General features: G+C 50.3%; 1 protein-coding gene across 15 annotated transcripts; it reads right to left on the bottom strand.

The window, feature by feature from the left end:
• Positions 1–378: 378 nt before the first annotated feature.
• slc16a13 (solute carrier family 16 member 13) lies at positions 379–21,492 on the bottom strand. 15 transcript variants are annotated; one of them, XM_048524136.2, is made up of 7 exons: positions 21,396–21,492; positions 18,982–19,198; positions 15,701–15,782; positions 13,131–13,354; positions 12,598–12,741; positions 2,884–3,669; positions 379–1,951 (listed from the first exon to the last, which is right to left on the bottom strand). In XM_048524136.2, exons 4-7 carry the CDS (start codon positions 13,333–13,335, stop codon positions 1,683–1,685), a joined length of 1,404 nt encoding a protein of 467 aa, XP_048380093.1. In that variant the 5' UTR covers positions 13,336–13,354; positions 15,701–15,782; positions 18,982–19,198; positions 21,396–21,492; the 3' UTR covers positions 379–1,682. The 15 variants fall into 15 exon arrangements, with proteins under 15 accessions (XP_048380093.1, XP_048380091.1, XP_048380096.1 ...); XM_048524134.2 differs by lacking the exon at positions 21,396–21,492 and adding an exon at positions 20,966–21,095; XM_048524139.2 differs by lacking the exon at positions 21,396–21,492 and adding an exon at positions 20,966–21,095 and having other exon boundaries at positions 13,131–13,351.
• Positions 21,493–24,113: the final 2,621 nt, after the last annotated feature.

Here is a 24,113-nt window from a genome sequence, read left to right as displayed (position 1 = left end):
TGATTATTTGAGAAGGAGGAAGGTGCAAGGGGAAGATGTAGGGATCTGACACCAGGCAACCTGGTCCACTTTAGAGTCAGCACAGGGTGCTGGTGCTCCCTGACATGTCAGAGTACCTATTGTTCAGGTGTGGGGCCCATATAACAGATGGAGTCAGGCTAGCCATGACAACATGAAGATCCAAATCCTATCCTCACCAGACAGTCACGCACACACGCGGCCAGAGAATGTTCATCTTCCCTGGCTCAGATGACCAGTGTAAACGGTAGCACCCTGACCAAACAGACCAACCCAGCACCAGCCAAGGCGCAGTTGGCAGGAGCACAGTTTTAACAAAGAGAAGACAGCTGTAAAAGTATATTAAGAATTATTTTATTATTTCAATTTTCTCAGTTTTATTCAAGATGTAGCAATGAACAGGCAAGTTTTTTTTTGGTAGCACTCAGGAGCAGCAGACTCCTGAGAAATCCGACCAGAAATCTAACAGGAAACCCCCCACTTTCAAATCAGTCACATCACCCACTTACTCAATTGCCAAGTTCGAAGGCACAAAATTGGTGTAGGCCTAGCAGGAAAGAGGACAGGGGCAGCGAGTACAATGTAGACAGTCCGTCCAATAAGAAAGATTCCCACCTTCAGGTATTCCTTGCTTTCCACATGCCCCAACTTCCATTTGGCAGGTTTACACAAACAATAAAAAGTTGAAAAAAAGCAATTAAATTGAAGCCTGATTGAATTCCGGTTGCCCTGAGCTAGTTAACATAGGTTCTCAATGATTCTATCGGTTGCAAGTGAGCATTTATCATGTCTTGATACATAAGCTAATATCTTAATTCAGGGTCTGATACAGGAGCTGGTGTCTGAAGAGTGAGGTGAGAGTGACGGTGGGTTGGCACAGCGTAACTGCTCATTGCAGAAGTCCCGAGTTGAGCGCTCTGCCGTCTGGCGGCCGTTCACACTGCCACCAGTGTCTCCTCCACCTTAGTACCTTCTGCTCTCTCCTCAAGGCCACCTGCCTCAGGTGTTACATCTGCAGGTGCTAATGACGAGCACCAACAGACTACTCAACAGCAGCAACCATCACACCTGCTCTTACTGTCAACCATGTGGACACACAGCCTTTCCAGCGGCTGGGAGTCGAATCCTTCAACTCAGAGGCCATGATGATTAGAGCCCTGCCCCTTCTCTGCCAAGATCAACAAATGCACAATTAGACCAGGTTCCCAAAGGCAAATCCTGCCAGTCAGGCTGTGCCAGTGCCTGTACGAAAAAGACATCACTAAATGGGGGTGGGACCAGAGAAAATGGGCGAGTGTTAAAGGATTAGTCAACATTAATAGGCTACTGTGGCACAATGCGTTCCAGTCTAATGGAGAGGATTTGCTAGTGCTGCTCTTAATCAATACAATTGTAAAGTTAATAATTTTCAGAATCAAATTTGCATCACGTCACCATCAACCACATACTGCCTTTTGCTAAGGATTTTGCCCTCGGGGCCGTTAGCGCATTGCTGTAGTCTGTAGAGGCTCCGTTTAAATAGACTGTTTGCCATGGATTCCATCCCATTCCAGCCTGCAACAGCTGACGGAACGGCGTCAACACTCACTCCGCTCTCACTTGGAGTTGGAGACAGGTCAATTTAAACGTCAACGTCCACTCCCAGCATTTACACCTCTCTTAATTCAGGCCACCTCTGTGTTTCTGGAAGCAATACTAGCAGGGTCAATCGGGACGCACTGCTCCTCCAGCACAGATACATTCCAGCCATCCACGGATTTGCATTCCTCCTCCTCCTCCTCTGCATTCTTTGTCTGCGGATGCCTGGCAGGCAGGACACAGGAACAGGACAAGGCACCAGGAATCCCAAACAGAACCAGGCTGCTGAGCACGAGGAAAGCACCTGCCACCACAAAGGAAGCTGTGTAGTTACCAGTTGCATCACGCAGCCAGCCTGGAAGAGAAGTGTTAAAAGTAAAAAAGGTCAGCCTGTTGCAAAGAGCTGGGCCTAGTCGTTATTGAGTTGGAGGGGTTCTTATTACAACTTTTTCAGTGGCTCAAGGGGAACACGCTCGCCTGTGTGTTAGAAAACAACGGGTTCAAACCCCACTCCAGAAAAATGGCAATATTTAGGCTCATCGGGCACACCTGGTGCCATACTGAAGGAATTCTGCACGATCAAGACATTTCTGATGAGACCCTACCTTCCCTCTCAGGTGGATGTAAAGGGATCCCGCGGCCTCTGAGGGAAGAGGAGCAGGGAGATCATCCCGATGGCCCGGCCAATATTAATTCCTCAATCGTTACAGATTGTAGGAGATAGTTTTTGCTGAAATAAAACAAGAACTGCTCTTCAGAAGTGTAACATTGGTTGTAAAACACTTTGGAAGCTCCTTGCCAACGGCGCTATATAAACGCACGTTCAACGGTTTGTTTAAAAACAAGGGGTAAGAAAAAAAAAAGAGAAACGGGAGGAACAGAGAGTTCCACCAGATTTTCAAGCAAATCACTTGAAGACAGTGGTGAGCAATAAAAGGCATTCAAAGCGGCCAATGGAAAATTAGTCTTTATCTCAAAGCTGGAAGAAATAAGTCATGCTTCAGACTTACTGAACCTTAACCAGATTCCATCTGGAGCCAGTGTGTTCAGCTCTGAGCATGACACCTCAGGAGGAAGATTCCCCTGGGAATAAAGGATCAGCCTCCTTTTAGCTACAGGGGGAGGCCATTCAGCCCATCAAGCAAGTGCCAGTCATGCAATTACATCATGAATGACCTGTGCCTGAGCTCCAACTACCCACATTTGTTCTATAAACTTGATAGCCTCAAAGTTCCTACACCCAAGTGTCCATTGCACAAAATTCAGAACAGAGGGAGCTTTCTTTACCTGATATCGGTGCTCCCAGCAGTCCCCCTACACTCTCCAACATCTGCAGCAGTCCCAATGCTCCATAAATCCTCCCGATCCCGACTATCTCAGGCAGTAAGGAGAACACCACAGGCGTTAAGGCCCCAGCGCAGAACCCGTAGGCCATGCCAATCAACATCAACACAGGGTAGGTGCGGCCCAAGGGGATGGCCAGCAGACTCAGCCCTGTCAGCAAGGTCCACAAGATCAGGATGTGAACCAGGCGCATCTTGCGTAGGTCAGAGAACCAGCCAGACAGCAGGCGGCCAATCAGGTCCATCACCCCCGCCACCGACATCAGGAACGCAGCCTCGTACTCATCAAAGCCGATGGACTGGGCGTGGGCCACAAAGTGGACGTAAGGCACAAAATAGCCAGCATTAATCAAGGTGACAGACAGCACTAAGGTTAGGAAGGGCCAGTGTCGCAGCAGGCTCAAGTCCAGCAGGTCGAAGACCATTTTCCTGGCGCCTCGGCAACACAATGACCCCTCGCCTGGTGCCTCTGCGTGAGTCAGGTCTTCCTTCAGGGTCAGGGGTCTGATCAGTGCACCGCACACCATGAGGTTTAGCATCATTCCTGCAATGACCAGCAGCGCCCCCCGCCACATGTACTCGTCAATTAGGTACTGGAAGAGTGGGGAGAAGATGAAGGAGCCAATTCCAACTCCAGTGAAAGCCATCCCCATTGCCAGAGTTCGCCTCTTGTTAAAGTATCGACTGACAGCAGCAACCGATGGGGTGAAGACGAGCGCCCAGCCGAAGCCTGGCAAATAACAGGAGAACGCAATGTTTACACACTAACAGCAAAATACCAACCCCATATTTCTCTAACAATTTTAATGCAATGGCATACCCCAAAATGCTTCATGGCCACACAAGTTATAACAATGCCCCACAGAAGAATACTAAGTCAGACCTATGCCCTCTAGTTTTGGATTCTCCTGCCTTGGTAGAAAGACCTCGGCTATTCAACTTTATATAAGCCCCTCATGATTTTATAAACCTCTGTCAAGGTCACCGCTCAGTCTCCTACACACCAGGGAATAAAAGGTCTCACTCGGTTAAGCCTCTCCTTATTCAAACCTTCCATTGTTGCCAACGTTCTGGTCAGCACGGTCAGATCGGGCCGAAGGGCCGGTTTCTGTGCTGTGAGTCTGCAGGAGCAAAATTCTAATCCAGAGATAGGTTATAAGGGGGTGTCTTTAAAAAAAACGAAGACCACCATGTGGAGAAGCATGGGTTTAGAGAACAATTTGCAAAATTTGGGGCCCAGCAATTGAAAGAAGGGCCACCAAAGGGGGAGTGATAGCAATCAACAAAGGGCCCTCGGTTACAGAAGTGCAGAGATCTCAGGGGGCTGAAAGTCATTGACAGCTTATAGTGACAGGGGGTTGAGATTATAAATGAATTTGAAAACAAGGGTGAAAACTTGCAACATGGATTAGCAACCACTGGGATAACAGGGTAATAGGGCTAGCTGTGAGTGAAGGTACAGACAGCAGAATTCAGATAATCTTAAGTTTACAAAAAGAACAGAACACGAGGGCAAAGTTTGACCACAGTAGAAGATCTCACCATCAGAGCTCAAAAGAATGGGCCTGGGGAGTGAGTGAACGACTAAAACACACAATCCCCCCATCCCAGACACCGTATGTCACAATTCAGCTCAGCACTCCTGTGCACAGATGGAAGCAGAGAAAGAGGGTGGTCAACCATGTCTCCAGCAGATGGGACTCTCAGCCCGAAGGGTGAGGGGGTGCCGTGCTGGGTGAGGGGGTGCCGTGTCAGTGGGACAGAGCACTGAGCTGTTGGAGGGTCAGAGCTGAGGAAGTTCCGCACTGTTAGATGTGCCATCTTTCAAACTAAGGGTAGCAGACAAAGGCTCCATCCACCCAAATGGCTTGTTTCCCTTTATTTTTTCATTGCCAACATTTCTTTCCCATTTTGAACAAGTGTTGATCATTCCAAAGGGGAGTCAAAATCAACCACATGATTCCACACAAACACACAGCAAATAAGATTTACAGATGTCATCATGGAACAAACAAGAAAATGACCAAGTCATACTTTATTGCTGGATAGCAAAGTGTGGGGCTGGATGAACACAGCAGGCCAAGCAGCATCTTAGGAGCACAAAAGCTGACGTTTTGGGCATAGACCCTTCATCAGAAAAAGGGGGATGGAGTTCTGAAATAAATAGGGAGAGAGGGGGAGGCGGAGGTGGATCGAAAATGGATAGAGGAGAAAATAGGGGGAGAGGAGCCAGACAGGTTAAAGGGACGGGGATGGAGCCTGTAGAGGGGAGTGTAGGTGGGGAGGTAGGGAGGGGGAACAGGTCAGTCCGGGGAGGACGGACCGGTCAAGGAGGCGGGATGAAGTCAGTAGGTAGGAAATGGGGGTGCGGCTTGAGGTGGGAGGAGGGGATAGGTGAGAGGAAGAACAGGTTAGGGGATGTGGGAACAAGCTGGGTTGGTTTAGGGATGCCCTAGGGGGAGGGGAGATTTTGAAGCTTATGAAGTCCACATTGATACCATTGGGCTGCAGGGTTCCCAAGTGGAATATGAGTTGCTGTTCCTGCAACCTTCGGGTGGCATCATTGTGGCACTGCAGAAGGCCCATGATGGACATGTCATCTGAGGAATGGGAGGGGGAGTTAAAATGGTTTGCAACTGGGAGGTGCAGTTGTTTATCGCGAACCGAGCGGAGGTGTTCTGCAAAGCGGTCCCCAAGCCTCCGCTTGGTTTCCCCAACGTAGAGGGAGCCACAACGGGTACAGCGGATGCAGTATACCACATTGGAATATACCACAAGTTGCGATCCTTGAAAAACAAGGACATCTGAGATGTATGGGAGTGGAATGCCTCATCCTGGGAGCAGAAGCGGCGGAGGAGAAGGAATTGGGAATAGGAGATGGAATTTTTGCAGGAATGTGGGTGGGAGGAGGTGTATTCTAGGTAGCTGTGGGAGTTGGTGGGCTTGAAATGGATATCGGTTTCTAGATGGTCGCCTGAGATGGAAACTGAGGGGTCCAGGAAGGTTTAGGGCCAGTGTAGGTACGGAGGAGGGATTGTTCCACAATACCTACAAAGAGGCAGCTTGAACCCATTTGGGTGCCCATGGCCCCTCCTACTTTGTCTGTAGGAAGTGGGAGGAATCAAAAGATTCTAAAAAGAATCCTAAACCCCACCTCTTCCTTCATTACATCGATGACTGTATCAACGCTGCCTCATGCTCCCACGAGGAGGTCAAATAGTTCATCCACTTCAACACATTCCACCCCAACCTCAAGTTCACCTGGACCATCTCCAACACATCCCTCACCTTCCTGGACCCCTCAGTCTCCATCTCAGGCAACCAAGAAACCTAAATCCATTTCAAGCCCACTGACTCCCACAGCTACCTGGAATACACCTCCTCCCATCCACCCTCCTGCAAAAATTCCATCCCCATTCCCAATTCCTTTGCCTCCGCCGCATCTGCTCCCAGAATGAGGCATTCCACTCCCATACATCAGAGGTCCTCATTTTTCAAGGACCGCATCTTCCACCACCATGCCCCCCCCACCCTGCCCCGCAGTGGTCGAGAAATGCCCTCGACTGTGTCTCCCGCATTTCCCACAACTCATCCCTCACACCCACTCCCCACAATAACCGCCAAAAGAGAAACCCCCTTGTCCTCACCACCACACCAACCTTCGGATCCAACACATCATCCTCTGACGCTTCCGCCATCAGCAATCCGACCCCACCTCCAAACACATTTTTCCATCCCCCCACTGTCTGCCTTCCAGAGAGACCACTCTCTCCGTAACTCCCTTGTCGGCTCCACACTCTCCTCCAGCCCCACCACACCCGGCACTTTTCCCTGCAAACGCAGGAAGTGCTACACCTGCCCCCAAACCTCCTCCCTCACCCCCAACCCAGGTCTCAAGATGACTTTCCACATCAAGCAGATGTTCACCTGCACATCCGCCAATGTGGTATACTGCATCCGCTGTACACGGTGTGGCCTGAGACATCTTGAGGTTGTGAATGACATTATGTAAATAAAGAAGGAAAGTACAGAGAGGAGAACTGAAACAGGAAGTAAGTCAGGCAAAGAGAATTTCTCAGCAAAGCTTAGCAGGTTCAATAGAGCATGAATACAACATCTTTTATGAGGAGCATGTAAAGAGTAAAAGGATAGTCACATGATGGCTTCTGCAGACAGAAAGCACAGCACGATGGAAGTATTTTAGATTTCCTTTTGTGAAACATGAGGCACAACATAGCGATCTGGGAAGTAGTGAAGAAATTGGATAGGATTAAGGTGGATAAAGAATAGTACTTAGCAGATGTTCAAAAATAAGAAAATCCTCCAGTTGGGGCAGAGCACACCCTAGGTCGCTGCAGGAAGCAAGCAGGCCCAGAAACAGATAGTTTCTGTTGAGGTTGGTCACAAGCATCTCTGAAATGTAGGATTCTGTGCTCTGTGGGACATTCCCAGGGGCAGACAATTACCGGCGGAGGACCATCAGCTCTGAAAAAGATTCTTCGAGCTGCCCAAAATGTGCTGGTCCTCCAGTGCAAGGAAGTGTCAACGGCCGAATAATGTAGACGACCATATTCCAAAGCCCAGGATTACACGCCAAGGAACACTGTAAAGTTCGGCACATTGGCTACCACACAAGCACAGCGGAGAAAATGTCAGCCTAAGACCCCTCCATCACTCTACAATGAAAGGCAGAAAACTGCAGACCCCCACAGGGCTGTAAGCACTACAGAACATTTGACCCAAAATGTAAATGTCAGAAATACAACCTCTAAAACCAAGTGTTGTGAAACATCTAGTGTACCGTTTTTTTTTTTTAAATGTCTCCTTTCCATTTTTTGTCATGTCAAGTGTTGACTGTTATACAATGTATTTATCCATGTTGTGAGATTAAGAAAAAGGGTGAAATTTCCAGAAACTGGAGCCCTAATCTCTCAATTCTCCTTAAACACCAGAGCAGTACGGAGGGACAGAAAGGATACACGTGACACCCGTGTTTATAATGAGGCAATGATAAACCACGCTGACATGCAATGCCTCCCCACACGGTATTATGGAAGTGCTAGCTCTCAGATGTCCCAATGGAGAGGAACACCCAATCGCATATGTTTGCCAGACTTTGGGTGATGCAGAACCTAAGTACACCCAGATAGAGAAGGGAAAGTTTGGCAGGTACCTTCGGTGTGAGAAGGTTCCACTAACACCTTTACAGATGTAAATTTGTAACAGTAACAGACCACAAACCCCTGTTTGGGCTACTCTGAGGTCAAGGCCACGGGCCCACAGTTTCAGGTCAAATGATGAACCAGGCATTGAAAGGTCAATTGGCCTAATACCAGTAGTGGGAAAGCTGTAGAGAGCAATTTAATTTCACTTGGACAAGAAAGGGTTAATAAGTGCCGATTATCACTGTGTAGGTTAGGGTGGATTGGCCGTGCTAAATTGTCCCGTAGTGCCCAGGGATGTGCGGGTTAGGGTGGATTGGCCGTGCTAAATTGTCCCGTAGTGCCCAGGGATGTGCAGGTTAGGGTGGATTGGCCGTGCTAAATTGTCCCGTAGTGCCCAAGGATGTGCGGGTTAGGGTGGATTGGCCGTGCTAAATTGTCCCGTAGTGCCCAGGGATGTGCGGGTTAGGGTGGGTTGGCCGTGCTAAATTGTCCCATAGTGCCCAGGGATGTGCGGGTTAGGGTGGGTTGGCCGTGCTAAATTGTCCCGTAGTGCCCAGGGATGTGCGGGTTAGGGTGGATTGACCGTGCTAAGTTGTCCCATAGTGCCCAGGGATGTGCGGGTTAGGGTGGATTGGCCGTGCTAAATTGTCCCACAGTCCCCAGGGATGTGCGGGTTAGGATGGATTGGCCGTGCTAAATTGTCCCACAGTGCCCAGGGATGTGCGGGTTAGGGTGGATTGGCCGTGCTAAATTGTCCCACAGTCCCCAGGGATGTGCGGGTTAGGATGGATTGGCCGTGCTAAATTGTCCCATAGTGCCCAGGGATGTGCGGGTTAGGATGGATTCGTCGTGCTAAATTGTCCCATAGTGCCCAGGGATGTGCGGGTTAGGATGGATTCGTCGTGCTAAGTTGTCCCATAGTGCCCAGGGATGTGCGGGTTAGGGTGGATTGGCCGTGCTAAATTGTCCCATAGTGCCCAGGGATGTGCGGGTTAGGGTGGATTGGCCGTGCTAAATTGTCCCATAGTGCCCAGGGATGTGCGGGTTAGGATGGATTCGTCGTGCTAAGTTGTCCCATAGTGCCCAGGGATGTGCGGGTTAGGGTGGATTGGCCGTGCTAAATTGTCCCATAGTGCCCAGGGATGTGCAGGTTAGGGTGGATTGGCCGTGCTAAATTGCCCCATAGTGCCCAGGGATGCGAGGGTTAGGGTGGATTGGCCGTGCTAAATTGTCCCATAGTGCCCAGGGATGTGCGGGTTAGGGTGGATTGGCCGTGCTAAATTGTCCCATAGTGCCCAGGGATGTGCATGTTAGAGTAGGTTGGCCGTGCTAAATTGTCCCGTAGTCCCCAGGGATTGCGGGTTAGGGTGGATTGGCCGTGCTAAATTGTCCCGTAGTGCCCAGGGATGTGTGGGTTAGGGTGGATTGGCCATGCTAAATTGTCCCGTAGTGCCCAGGGATGTGTGGGTTAGGGTGGATTGGCCATGCTAAATTGTCCCATAGTCCCCAGGGATGTGCGGGTTAGGGTGGATTGGCCGTGCTGAATTGTCCCGTAGTGCCCAGGGATGTGCGGGTTAGGGTGGGATTGGCCATGCTGAATTGTCCCCTAGTGCCCAGGGATGTGTGGGTTAGGGTGGGTTGGCCGTGCTAAATTGTCCCGTAGTGCCCAGGGATGTGCAGGTTAGGGTGGGTTGGCCGTGCTAAATTGTCCCATTGTGCCCAGGGATGTGCGGGTTAGGGTGGATTGGCCGTGCTAAATTGTCCCATAGTGCCCAGGGATGTGCAGGGTTAGGGTGGACTGGCCGTGCTAAATTGTCCCATAGTGCCCAGGGATGTGCAGAGTAGGTTGGTTAGTCATGAGAAATGCAGAGATATGGGGTTTTGGTGGGTCTGGTTGAGATGTTTCTCGGAGGGTCGGTGAGGACTTGATGAGCTGAATGGCTTGCTTCCACACTGTAGGGTTTCTAAGGAGATGTTAGAAAATGTGTAGTTTATGTGATCTCATGATTAAAAGCATGGTTGAATAAACAGGGATTACTTTACAGAAATGGGCATTTAGTCCGTCTGTTCCTCATGAGCTTCATTCTGCTCTAACAGCATATTCTTCTAAGCCTTTCTCTCTTGTGTGTTCATCAGCTTTTCCCTGCGTCATTCTAGTATAGCATTTCCGTCACTGCCTGGATAAAGAACATTCTGCTGAATTTCTTTTTGGATTTGTTAGTGACACCGTACTATTGAGAGGCCCTGGTTCTGGTCTGCCCTACCAGTGGAAACACCTTTGTGATGCTTACTGTTTCAAACCCTTTAACAATCCGAATGTTTTCCATCAGGTCACCCCTCAGCCACTTCTTCTTTCCTATGAAAAAAAGTCTTAGCCACTTCAGATGGTTACAACCTTCCAGTTTTTATATCATCTGACCACAAAATTATCCAACATTTTGTGACAGTTTTTAAAATAAGGATGTGCATAGCAGAAGTGAGCAAGAGAAAACCTACAATCAGTCTTAAGATTTCAATTCACCTGCTAATTGGCCAAAAAAGTACTGCAGGATCTAATTTAAAAAAGCTGATGTCTTTGATACTTTTACTGACAACTACCAATTATAACGATATAAGCTTCTCTTATTCTGGCTCTGTGGGCTAACTCTTCAAAATCTCTGCAGTGAATGAAATTAGGATTGTTTCCCATTTCACTGATCTGCCTTTGTCTTCCTGAACACCCATCACTGTTCTGTGTTAACTGCTCACCACCACACTCTGTCCCTTGGACAGCCTTGCATCTTCGATGCCAGTGCATCTTTAACCCGTTGGGATTTAGTTTTGATAACCAGCCTATTATGCAGGCCTTAGCCAATGTAGATCGAAACTTAGTTGTGCTGCCCTTAAGACTGTCAATCAAATGGGTCGATCACATTTCTAAGACATTATAGAATCATAGAATCCCTACAGTGTGGAAACAGGCCCTTTAGCCCAGCAAGTCCACACTGACCCTTAGAGCATTCTACCCAGACCCATCCCCCTACAACTCAGTCTACCATCCCTGAGCGCTACAGGACAACTTAGCGTGCCCATCCCACCCTAACCCGCACATCCCTGGGCACTAAGGGACAATTTAGCACGGCCAACCCACCCTAACCCACACATCCCTGGGCACTATGGGACAATTTAGCACGGCCAACCCACCCTAACCCGCACATCCCTGGGCACTATGGGACAATTCAGCATGGCCAACCCACCCCAACCTGCATATCCCCAGACTGTGGGAGGAAACTGGAGTGCCCAGAGGAAATCCACAAAGACACGGGGAGAACGTGCAAACGCCACGTGCAGACTGCCACCTGAGGCTGGAATCGAACCCAGGCCCCTGGCACCACAAGGCAAGAGTGCTAACCAATGAGCCACCATGCCACCCTCCTCCAATGGTTTGGTGTCAAATGTTCTCCAAATTATACTCTTGCAAAGCACTTCAAGACATGACCAGATTTCAGAAGTTATATAATTGTAATTGCAGTTCATTGACTTCAATTTATGTCCTTTTGATTACAATGTGGGCTTTAGAGTGGAGCTATTATTGATGGGCATGGGGTATATTGTGGTTATGTTAATGCTGCTAATAACAGACTCCTAATGAGTTCAAATTTACTTTACAATTTTGAAAATCTAACTTCAGTATATAAAATAGGGAAATGAAAGGCTGGCATGAGTGAAATAAGCATTTAGCTCGTAGATTGTCGTAACTGCCCCTCAAGGGAGCACAGCCATAATGCTCCCCTCCCTGGCCTAGTCTACTTGGGGTTCCAATCCTGCACCACATAATTGTCTACAATTTTCTTCTGTCACGCCTGGCTTGTACGAAGCCCCATACAGTCACACAGGTCAGCGTGAATGTTGCCTCTCTCTTGATGCCCTTAGCAATAGTTATCTGGATAACCTGTAGTTATCAGCACCATTAGAATGCTGCAAATGGAACAGAGCACGGCCCCCTCACATCTTCACGTAGAGCCACTGCAGCCTCACGGCCCAGCCCAAATCAGAACTCCTTCAGGAAATGGAAGGGAAAATGAAGGAGACAGCTCCGTGTGACGGCTCTACATGAAGCCCAGCCATACAGAAACTGGCTTTGTGCCTCACCAGTGCAATGATACTTAGTGGCCTAGCACCTAATCACACATCATCTGCCTACAACTACGCAGTCTAGAGCCCAGGTGGTGGAGAGGTGACCTTATACAGGTTTAAAAAACTCATAACTGCTATAGATAAGGTGATGAGCCAAGGTCTTCCCCTAGATGAGAGAGCAAAGATTTAAAAAGGGACCTGAGGGGGCAATTATTTCACACAGAGGGAGTGTTTAGTTTGTTTGTTTTAGTTTAGTTTGGGAAACTTGGTCAGCACGGACAAGTTGGGCTGAAGGGTCTGTTTCTGTGCTGTGTGACTATCTTTGTCGTCATGTGAACACCTTCCGATTAGTAACCTTCTGCCACTTTCTGTCTCACCTGAGAGCAGTCCAATAGACAGGTAAAGATGAATCACGTTTGTAGCTAAGCAAGCAAATATCAGCCCCAAGCTGGACAGAAAGCCACCCAACATCACCACAGGACGGGCGCCAAAGTAATTGCTTAAAGCACTGGCGATGGGACCTAAACGGAAAATAAAACAGCACAAGTTATTTCTCAAAATGCATTCAACTCATTATCTCCAGCAGTATAAATACAGCACTGTAAATACTGGTAATCAAATACACAACTCACTCTTATCTGGCTGAACAAATACTAATTCTGTACTGCAATAGTGTGTGGGCTTGACCCTGCTGAATAAACCATGATTTTGTAAAGCCATACAGTAAAAAACCTTTGTTGAATTAACAGTGTCTCAACAGTTACACAGGGAGTAATCCTTACCCTGCTGAATTAACGGTGACTCTGCACAGTTACACAGGGAGTAATCCACACTCCCATATTCTGGATAAGAGACCACCGGTATCACCCCATAAAAACCGCTGCCGTCTCATACCAATGTACCTACTCACTGGAAAACTGCTGAATGGCGATGGCAGTCGATGTGATCCATGACACACGGCTCGAAGCCTCCGAGAAGTACTCCACAAATGCCACAAAGAACACGCCGAAGGACCGGATGATGCCGAACACCAGAGCTGACATCAGGAACGCTGCCAGAACTATCACCCAACCCCAACCACCGTCAGGAACCTCAGCTGGAACGCGGCTCGCCATGCCAGTGACCTTCCACCTGCTTCGCACAGAACAGAAAGGGCCGGGGCGTGGGGTCAGTGAGAGACAGTGACATCTTAAGCTCGAGAACAGTTTTTAAAAACACTGGCGATCCCGACACTGAAATAACACAAACTAAAAAGGACAGGCTCACATTGTGGGGTGCACCTCGGAACTTCAGGACAGACCCACCCCTAGCCAGCTTGCGCACAGGAAGATCCCACCCAGAAACACACCGTGTGTTGTTGGGCTGTTTCCCACCCAGGGAACGGTCCTCGCCCCCAGCTTTGCGCTGGCGTGGGAAGGAAGCGGGCAAGGATACAGTGGGCTACAGATTCAGCTTGTGGTCAAAAAAAGTTGGCCTCACGGGGTGCTTCCCAGGGAGAGGTGGCGGCAATTGGATGACCTTCCAGGAGGTCATTAGGTGGCTGGTGAGGGCAGGGTTAGCCTGCCCAGGGGTATCCCTTGTTCACGTCACTGCCTCCCAAAGCTCTCCCTCAACTCCTCGTGCTGAGGGACTCAATCAACGTGGGCCATCCCACCATTCTGCACCCTACCTGTACCTCCTTGTACTGTGGGTCCTCCTGCCAGCCACCACCTACTTCTGTGGGAGCAGAGCTCCTCACTCGGGAGAGCCGGACTCTGGAAGGCAGATAATCTGCTTCACTGATGGAACAGTGTGTTACATTGCTGACCAGATAGGCAGCAAACTGTAACTTATGCAATTGGCCCTGGGGCAGCCGGCCAAGAATTCTTCCTTCCTGGGCTCTTCGAGATTCACAAACCTATCATAACCCTTTCACGGCGTCACCACAGAGCAAAGAGGCCGTTCCGCCCATCTGCCATGTTCTGGTCCTCAGAAACGGCTGCAAACTAATCCCACTTCCCTTTTCGCCCCCCCACAGCACCACCACACCCCGCTCCCCGCGCGTCCCCCCACCCCCAGCAAGCTTTCCTCCAACTATTTATCTGATTCCTCGTTCCTAATCTCATTCCCCTCTTGAACGTTCACACTGCATTCACTTCCAGAGGGGCGTGGTCCAGGGAAAACGAAGAATTGGAGGTTGGGGGAGGCCATTCGGTCCATTGAGCCTCGATCTCGGGCTTCAGCGCCACTTTCCAACCCCTCCCCACATCCCTCGATTCCAGATCGCGACAATTTGCTGCCTACAACAAATCACATCCCATTCCCCCTCACAACCCCACCATCCCGGTACTTTCGCCGGTCACCGCTCAGGATTGTTGTGTAGGAGGCTATTCAGCCCAACGTGTCTGTGCTAGCTCATTCAACAAGCATCACTACCTAGTGCCGATCTCCTGTTTCTCCCCCAAACACTTGTACACTTCTTCCCCCAATCCAAACACCCATCCAATGCCCCTCTCGAACGCCTCACTTGAACCTGCCTCCTTCATATTCCCAGACCACAGCCACTCACTGGGTGCACAAGATTTTCCTCGCTTCACTCTTGCTTCTTTTGCAGATCACTTCAAATGTACGGCCCTCTCGTTCTTGTTTCCGAACAGGAATGGTTTCTCCCAATCTACTCTATCCAGCTCCTTCATGATTTTGTAAACACCGACCTCTCTCCTCTCCCCCTCTCCCCCCGCCACCCACCACCCCAACCATCAGCTCTCCCCTCAGTCTTTCTCCTTCCCAGAAGGCGGCTCCCAATTCTGTAATCTATCCACATTAGACAGGCTCCTCATCCCTGGGCCATTCCTGTAACTTGCTGCAGTGTGTTCACATCCTTTCTATGACAGAGCCCAGTACTCCCTGCTGAAGTCCAACAAGTGTCTCATGCAAGTTCTACATCACCTCCCTGCTCCTTCGTCTGTGCCCCTCTTTACGAGACTGTGTGCTTCAGTTACTGCCCCCCTACCCCTGTCCTGCCACCTTCAATAATCTGTGCATCAATATGCCCAGCTCCCTCTGCTCCTCCACCCCCTTTACAAAATCAGGGGTATAACGCTATTGTCTTTCAATGTTCTTCCTGCCAAAATACATCACCTCACACTTTAGGAGCCAAGCTTTGACATTAGAAACGTACCTTTTCCTAATCTATTTTATCAAAACGTTCCATAATTTTAAACACCTCTATTAAATCCACTCTCAATCTTCTACGCTCCAACCTCAGCTCCTGCAGCTTCTCCACCTAATACGTCCCTCATCAGTAGCTAACATCACTAATATTTGGCATTGTGGGGCACACTAAAACAGTCAGTCCTCAGTTAGGAATCCTCCCACAGTCCTGGTCTGAAGGTTAGTGCCAAGCATTCATTCCTGCATCTGTCTGTTGCTGCTTTTGCAGATCGCCCCCAGCTTCTACTGCTCTTCCGCAGGTATCCCGGCCCCATCCCAGTCACCCACCTGCCTAATCCGTCTCTCACAGCTCAGGGAGAGGGTCACCTCTGGTCCATGTGCCGCAGACAGGGGACTCAACAGAAACGCTCTTGAAGTCGGCCACAGAGAGAGAGAAATTTTTTTTAAAAATCACAAATGTTAGCAGCTGAAAAGATCGAAGCTGTAAACTTCAGAAATGCAAAGTAAAACACTAGTAAAAAATGCTACTGAAGCACAGGAGATCAGAAGAGACAGAGAGGAGGGAGGCAATTCAGATGGGCGGAAGTAGTCAGATTTGTGGTAAGTTTCTTGGCTATTTTTGGGGAGAAATGTCACATGAAACAGCACAGGTTCTCTGGTTATTCTGATCCATGTGAGAAAGAGAGAGGGAGGTTGGTAGACAGAGACAGGGCGAAGAGATGGAGGGAGACATTTGGAATGAAAGAGAGAGTTGGTAGGGTGGGGAAAACAGGGGGAACCAGAGAGAGAGAGAGAGAGAGAGAGAGAGAGAGAGAGATCGGGGAAGGGAAAGAGAGCAGAGCACAGATGGGAAGGGGCAGATGTGGAGGAGAGGACGCAAACAGAGAGGGGGAGACACGGAGATCCAGAGGCAGAGAGAATGGGAGTAGGAAGGGGGGAAAAAACAGAGGTATGCAGATAGGAAAACAAGGAAGAAGGGAAAAAGGGACAGACAAATATACAGTGATAGAGGAAGAAGAGGTGGACAGTAAAGAGAGGGACAGAGAGAGAAAGAGTGCAACCTGGGTGGTCGAGGGGAAAAAGGAAAACATTGGGGATTCAGACAAGGGGATCAAAGGGTGGGAGCTAGAGGGGGAGGCATCAAAAGAGGAAATCTCAACGTATGAGCGCCAGTCAGAATGACCAAAAATACAACTTTGAAAAGGCACCTGTGTTAACTTTGCAGTATAAACCATGTTCTTCCACTTCCTGCTATAGGAACTGTTTGCAAACTCCCCCTTTCCAATTCTCTGCCTTTCACATAAAAAAAACTCTCAAGTTACGTCTGAAACAATCTTCAAAGGGCTCTAAGGTCACCAGAATAGTTACCGAGGTCAGACACAGACACACACACAGACACACAGGGTAAAAGTGGAGGATTCTGAGATGGGACTCACTGATAGCCTTTCCAATGTGCCAGAAAAGGGGCTGAATGGTCTCTGTCTTTATTTAAAGTCAGAGAATATTCTGTGGTGATCCAGTCAGTCAGGAAGCCCAAAGCTGAGCATCAATTGAACTGCCTAAAACCTCAGCAGATTACTGCTGACAACCCAATCCTGTTTTAAGAACAATTTCAAAGACAGCTTGCACAAACTAGACCGTTTTCAGTGATTTGATCGAATATCTTTGCTTTCAGAGGAACAAAACGGACTGACAGAAACTATTTCCACTGGTTTGAGTCTGGAATTCAGGGTTGGGGAAACTAAAAGTTATGGTCAGATTTACAAACCGAGGGTGGTAGAATTGGATTATTTTGTCAAAAATGGCTTTGGATTGATTAATTCTAAATCTGATATTCTTGTGAATCAAAATGATTACGAAATGTGGGACAGAGATGTAGATGGAGTTAGGCTGCAGATTACTCTTGATCTCGTGGGATAGTAAGTATTTGAGGGACTGAATAGACTTCTGTCCTTACCACAAGTCAGTCGCTCACTGCCTGCACGATTATCCAGAGATTATCCCGAAACAGCCGGGGGGCCAAGCTCTACGTCCCCTCACACCTGCACTGAAACTGTGCGAGCTCAGTGCAGAGAGCTGACCCAACTCAGTGGGTCACAGCAACCAGAGATAAGTCACAAATAGAAAACTAATTTCTCCCTACAACTTATTAAACTGCGTCGCAGCAAAGAGGAGAGGGAAACACTGCGTCCCAAATTGTAACGTGGAGGTTCACAGAGTGGCAAAGACAAAGGCATCTTTGGAACAGACGCTGTGGTGCGGTGAAATCAAAACAGGAACTAGTGTTTGCTTAGAGAGGCACCTGTAACACTCCGAGAAACTTCCCCAGTTCAGCACTGGAATGAATACGGTCTCCACACCCAGCCCAGCCCCTGCCAGACTGGTGGCAGATTTCCGGTACCTTCTACAGGATGTCACAGGTCACTGAACTATGGGCTGAGGGAGGAGCAGCACAGGGGCCTTATTTGCACAGGAGGTGCAGACAAAGCCGTCGGCCTGCATTACGCAGGAGTCGTCTCCCAGCACCACGTCAGGCAGTTGCCCGAGGCAGGACAGGGAATTCCGGAAAACTACCGGGAACGCCAGACGTGTCCCCAGCCTCTCACCCAACCCCTGATCGGATCACCGATCTCTGGGAATTATAATCTGATCTCTTCGGCACCTTTGGACCTTCTGAATCACTTCACACTCAATGCAGCTGTGTTGTAGGAAACACAGCAAACATGTGCACAGCAAGATCCAAAATCAGGCAAGGGGACGACCAGCATTTTGTTTTCTTTTCGTTGGGGCCAGGTAACATAAGCCCCAGGTTACTGGGTGTAAACATCTAACAAAACAGCAACGCCTCACCCCCCACACTTCAGACAAGCAACACCTTGCAGCCAGGGGTGTGCAAACAGGGCACCCACTGACCAGTTCCTACTGGCATGAGCATTCTCACAGCATAAAAACAACAACCATATACCCCTCTGTGTGGGGGGGACCGTGCCCCAGCGAGGGTCAGCGCGCCAGCGGGCGGGGGGGACCGTGCCCCAGCGAGGGCCAGCGCGGGGGGGGGGGGGGGACCGTGCCCCAGCGAGGGCCAGCGCGCCCGCGCGCGGGGGGGGACGACCGTGCCCCAGCGAGGGCCAGCGCGCCCGCGCGCGGGGGGGGACCGTGCCCCAGCGAGGGCCAGCGCGCCCGCGCGCGGGGGGGGGGGACCGTGCCCCAGCGAGGGTCAGCGCGCCCGCGCGCGGGGGGGGGACCGTGCCCCAGCGAGGGCCAGCGCGCCCGCGCGCGGGGGGGGGGGGGACCGTGCCCCAGCGAGGGTCAGCGCGCCCGCGCGCGGGGGGGGGGACCGTGCCCCAGCGAGGGCCAGCGCGCCCGCGCGCGGGGGGGGGACCGTGCCCCAGCGAGGGTCAGCGCGCCCGCGCGCGGGGGGGGACCGTGCCCCAGCGAGGGTCAGCCCAGAATGCATTAATTTTTTCCTCCTCTACCTGTTGTTTGAACATGTCACTATTGTACAGCACCTCATCAGGTGCTGATACATCAGGCTCAGTCTTCTGACTGTTTGTGATCATCCACTTCCTCTTGTACCTCAGCATGCACGCATTCCTGGAATGGTTTACCTGCTCTACACAATCTCTGGCCTCAGGCTCTGTAACCGCTGTTTGCAGGAACTCTGGGCTGACTCCTTTCAAGTCGCATCACCTTGCCAAGGGACCGTCTCCAAATGTCCACTCTAGCGTAAAGCAGCTCTCTCAGCTTGTTGGATGTCATTCAATCCTGCTTCTTCCCAACTCGCTGGCTCCAAGTTCTCACGTCCCAGTGCTGTCAGGGTCGTGGCTGGGGTGTAAGGAACAGCAAAATATTAGCACACGCCTCGTCATCGATGGAAAGCAGTAGCATGCGTTTAGGAATGCTAATAACCTGTACCACAGGCTAAAAACATATCCCTTTTGATGCCCAAATGATGCACAGCAGCTTCTGCAGAGCCACCAGAATGGCACAGCGCACGGAAAGAGGCCATTTGATTCCTCAAGACATCTCTCCCATTAATACCACCACCTCTGCTCCACTGCTTCTTCTCACAAACCTTTCCCATTTCTCCCATTCCCTTTCAAACGTTCATTTTGAATCTGCTCACATTACCCCTTCAGGCAGTGTATTTGAGGTGACTAGCCGCTGTGTTGCAGACATCACAGCTACGATTGAAAACAATATTTCATTGGCTGATGCTATGTACGGCACTACTAAAATGCAAGTCATTCCTTAAAAAAATAGGGATTCACTGTGTTAAAACAAAACAATCTCATCTTACCCTTCTAAGATAACAAAGTGTGGAGCTGAATGAACACAGCAGGCCAAGCAGCATCTTAGAAGCTTTTGTGCTCCTGAGATGCTGCTTGGCCTGCTGTGTTCATCGAGCTCCACACTTTGTTATCTTAGAAGGGTAAGATGAGATTGTTAAGTGTGGAGCTGAATGAACACAGCAGGCCAAGCAGCATCTTAGAAGCTTTTGTGCTCCTGAGATGCTGCTTGGCCTGCTGTGTTCATCGAGCTCCACACTTTGTTATCTCGGATTCTCCAGCATCTGCAGTTCCCGTTATCTCTCATCTTCCCCTTCTGGTTCTGTTTGTGATTCTGTTCAATCTGAATCCTTCGGGTGTCTATGGTAACAGTTTCCTTATTTACTCTATCAAGACATCCAAAGATCCTGAACTTGATTCTCGGAAGGGTCACCAGACCCAAAACATTAACTTTGGCTTCTCTTCACAGATGCTGCTGAGCTTTTCCAGCAATTTCTGTTTTTGCTCCCAATTTACAGTATCCACAGTTCTTTCAGTTTTTATTTAACTCAATTTAATCTCCCATTAACCTCTGCTCTCGTAGGAGATCCAGCTCGGTCACTGTCATCTTCCCAGGCCACAGGCCACTCCCTAATTACAGAGAGATGACTAGTGGTGATTTAACTGAGCAGACGCTGAGAATGAGACCCTTCACAATCACGGAATCCCTACAATGTTAAAGTTATCCTCCTCCCTCCAAAGTGAAAGCAGGCCATTTGGCCTATCAGGTCCACACCAACCCTCTGAACAGCACCTCACACAGACACTCGCTCAACCTTATCCCTGTAACCCTGCACTTCCCGTGGCTAACCCACCCGGCCTTCACATCCCTAAACACTTATGGGGTAATTTAGCATGACCAATCCACCCTAACCGGCACATCTCTGGACCGTGGGAGGAGACCCACACAAACACGGGGAGAATGCGCAAACCCCTCACAGACAGACACCCGAGGGTGGGATCGAACCCGGGTCCCTGGTGCCGTGAGGCAGCAGAGCTAAGCCACCGAGCCATCCCACCATCCTCGCCGTTTGTGTCACTTTGCATCGCAACCATCCAAGCCTCTCTAGGTCCCCTCAACCACAAAGAACCAAAGCCTCTCCATTCTCATCACAAGAAGTTTGTTAGAGTTGTTTTAAAATGGTATTAAGACTTTCACTTTCAAACTTATTACAGTCCCTCCCCTTGGAGGAACTGATCACAGTGTTGTCTAATGAACCCAATGACCCCCTTTCTCTGTTTAAAGTTATCAGATTCCACTTACTTCATTTCCTTTAGCCCACCCCCTTCTCTCTCTCTCTCTCTCTGTCTCCACGTTGAAGTGTTAAACCAGCTGCTGAAGAAGGCAACGATTAACCAGCTGGTTAACTCAGTCAGTCAGTGACAAAGGTCACTGGCTGCTTTTCTGCAGCCAGGATTACAGCACATGACACAGGGCAGCACGGCCCCTTCCCTTGAAATTTCCCATGCGCAAAGGAACACAGAAATCCTGACCCATGATCCCATCTCTGGGAGCAGCCTCCACGCGGAAACATCCCGTCCAGGCAGGGAACAGAGTCTGATTCCACGGCTGGCAGCTTTTGTAGGAAACCAGCTGAGCAATCCAGAACTCCGAGAGCCCTCGGCAAAGTTTCAAACTATGGCGATGCCTCCCAAAGTCGAACGGCCCTGCTCAATACTGGCTGCAGACTCACCCCTGAAAAACGGTGTTGTGGAGAGGTGCGGGGTGCACTTTGGTGAGGGAACAGGGGAAGTTCAAATGTGAAATTCGGGTCATCTCTCACTCTGGATCCTGGTCAGATTAGAAGCAGCGATTTCATAAACATCCTTGGAAGCTTATCAGAGGAAAAGTTGCGACATTTGTCAATGATTGCACATGGTCACTCCTGCCTCTCTGACCAGTCATTCAATCATTACCCAATTGTAGCTCGAATTATGAAATGATATAGCACCGTTTGTGATAGACCCAAGAGTTACTGCAGGTAGTGGTGTAGAAGTCGAGCAGGTAGACAAAATTGACACCCACTTTTCAGCCACAAGATGCTATCGGTGCAGCATGGTAGGAAATGACCTGAGACTGATAAATTAAATGGCATTTAATTCAACGCAAAATGCCTGACAGGCTCAGGTAGGTGAATACAACACAAGATAGGGACATGGGACTGGAAATGATAGCTATTACAGATCATGGCTGAGGGAGGGGCAGGGCTGGCAGCTCTTGTAGGGTGCTGTAGGAAGGATAGAAGGAGAGGCGTTTTTGATTAGGGACAACATCATAGCAGTATCACAGAATCCCTGATGTGTGGAAGCAGGCCATTCAGCCCACTGGGTCCACACCGACCCTGTGAAGGGCATCCTGCTCAAACCCACCCCATCAATGTAACCCTGCATTTCCCATGGCCAACCCACCCGAACCCACACATCCCTGGGCACTACAGGACAACTTAGCACGGCCAACCCACCCTAACCTGCACATCCCTGGGCACTACGGGACAATTTAGCATGGCCAACCCACCCTAACCTGCACATCCCTGGGCACTATGGGACAATTTAGCACAGCCAACCCACCCTAACCCGCACATCCCTGGGCACTACAGGACAATTTAGCACGGCCAACCCACCCTAACCCGCACATCCCTGGGCACTACAGGACAATTTAGCACGGCCAACCCACCCTAACCCGCACATCCCTGGGCACTACGGGACAATTTAGCACAGCCAACCCACCCTAACCCGCACATCCCTGGGCACTACGGGACAATTTAGCACGGCCAACCCACCCTAACCCGCACATCCCTGGGCACTATGGGACAATTTAGCACGGCCAATCCACCCTAACCCGCACATCCCTGGACACTATGGGACAATTTAGCACGGCCAATCCACCCTAACCCGCACATCCCTGGGCACTACGGGACAATTTAGCACGGCCAATCCACCCTAACCCACACATCCCTGGGCACTATGGGACAATTTAGCACGGCCAATCCACCCTAACCCGCACATCCCTGGGCACTACAGGACAATTTAGCACGGCCAACCCACCCTAACCCGCACATCCCTGGGCACTACAGGACAATTTAGCACGGCCAACCCACCCTAACCCGCACATCCCTAGGCACTACGGGACAATTTAGCACAGCCAACCCACCCTAGCCCGCACATCCCTGGGCACTATGGGACAATTTAGCACGGCCAATCCACCCTAACCCACACATCCCTGGGCACTAAGGGACAATTTAGCACGGCCAATCCACCCTAACCCGCACATCCCTGGGCACTACAGGACAATTTAGCACGGCCAACCCACCCTAAACCGCACATCCCTGGGCACTACAGGACAATTTAGCACAGCCAACCCACCCTAACCCGCACATCCCTGGGCACTATGGGACAATTTAGCACGGCCAATCCACCCTAACCCACACATCCCTGGGCACTAAGGGACAATTTAGCACGGCCAATCCACCCTAACCCGCACATCCCTGGGCACTACGGGACAATTTAGCACGGCCAATCCACCCTAACCCGCACATCCCTGGGCTGTGGGAGGAAACCCACACAGACATGGGAAGAATATATAAACTCCACACAGTTGCCCGAGGCTGGAATCGAACCTGGGTCCCTGGTGCTGTGAGGCAGCACTGCTAATCACCGAGCCACCAGGCTTGCAGTACTTTCAGGGGCAGCACAGTGGCTCAATTGTTAGCACCGCAGCCTCACAGCGCCTGGAACCCAGGTTCGATCCCACCCTCGGGCAACTGTCTGTGTGGAGTTTATATATTCTCCCTGTGTCTGCGTGGGTTTCCTCCAGGTGCTCCGGTTTCCTCCCACAGTCCAAAGATGTGCAGGTTAGGGTGGATTGGCCGTGTTAAATTGTCCCATAGTGTCCAGGGATGTGCGGGTTAGGGTGGGTTGGCCGTGTTAAATTGTCCCGTAGTGTCCAGGGATGTGCGGGTTAGGGTGGGTTGGCCGTGCTAAATTGTCCCGTAGTGCCCAGGGATGTGTAGGTTAGGGTGGGTTGGCCGTGCTAAATTGTCCCATAGTGCCCAGGGATGTGCGGGTTAGGGTGGGTTGGCCGTGTTAAATTGTCCCGTAGTGCCCAGGGATGTGCGGGTTAGGGTGGGTTGGCCGTGTTAAATTGTCCCGTAGTGCCCAGGGATGTGCAGGTTAGGGTGGGTTGGCCGTGTTAAATTGTCCCGTAGTGTCCAGGGATGTGCAGGTTAGGGTGGACTGGCCGTGCTAAATTGTCCCGTAGTGCCCAGGGATGTGCAGGTTAGGGTGGACTGGCCGTGCTAAATTGTCCCATAGTGCCCAGGGATGTGCGGGTTAGGGTGGGTTGGCCGTGCTAAATTGTCCCGTAGTGCCCAGGGATGTGCGGGTTAGGGTGGATTGGCCGTGCTAAATTGTCC

Source organism: Stegostoma tigrinum, chromosome 45 (genome assembly GCF_030684315.1).
Source record: "Stegostoma tigrinum isolate sSteTig4 chromosome 45, sSteTig4.hap1, whole genome shotgun sequence".
Taxonomy (NCBI): domain Eukaryota; kingdom Metazoa; phylum Chordata; class Chondrichthyes; order Orectolobiformes; family Stegostomatidae; genus Stegostoma; species Stegostoma tigrinum.
Note: the sequence above shows the minus strand (reverse complement) of the source record. Positions and strands in the feature narration are given on the sequence as shown.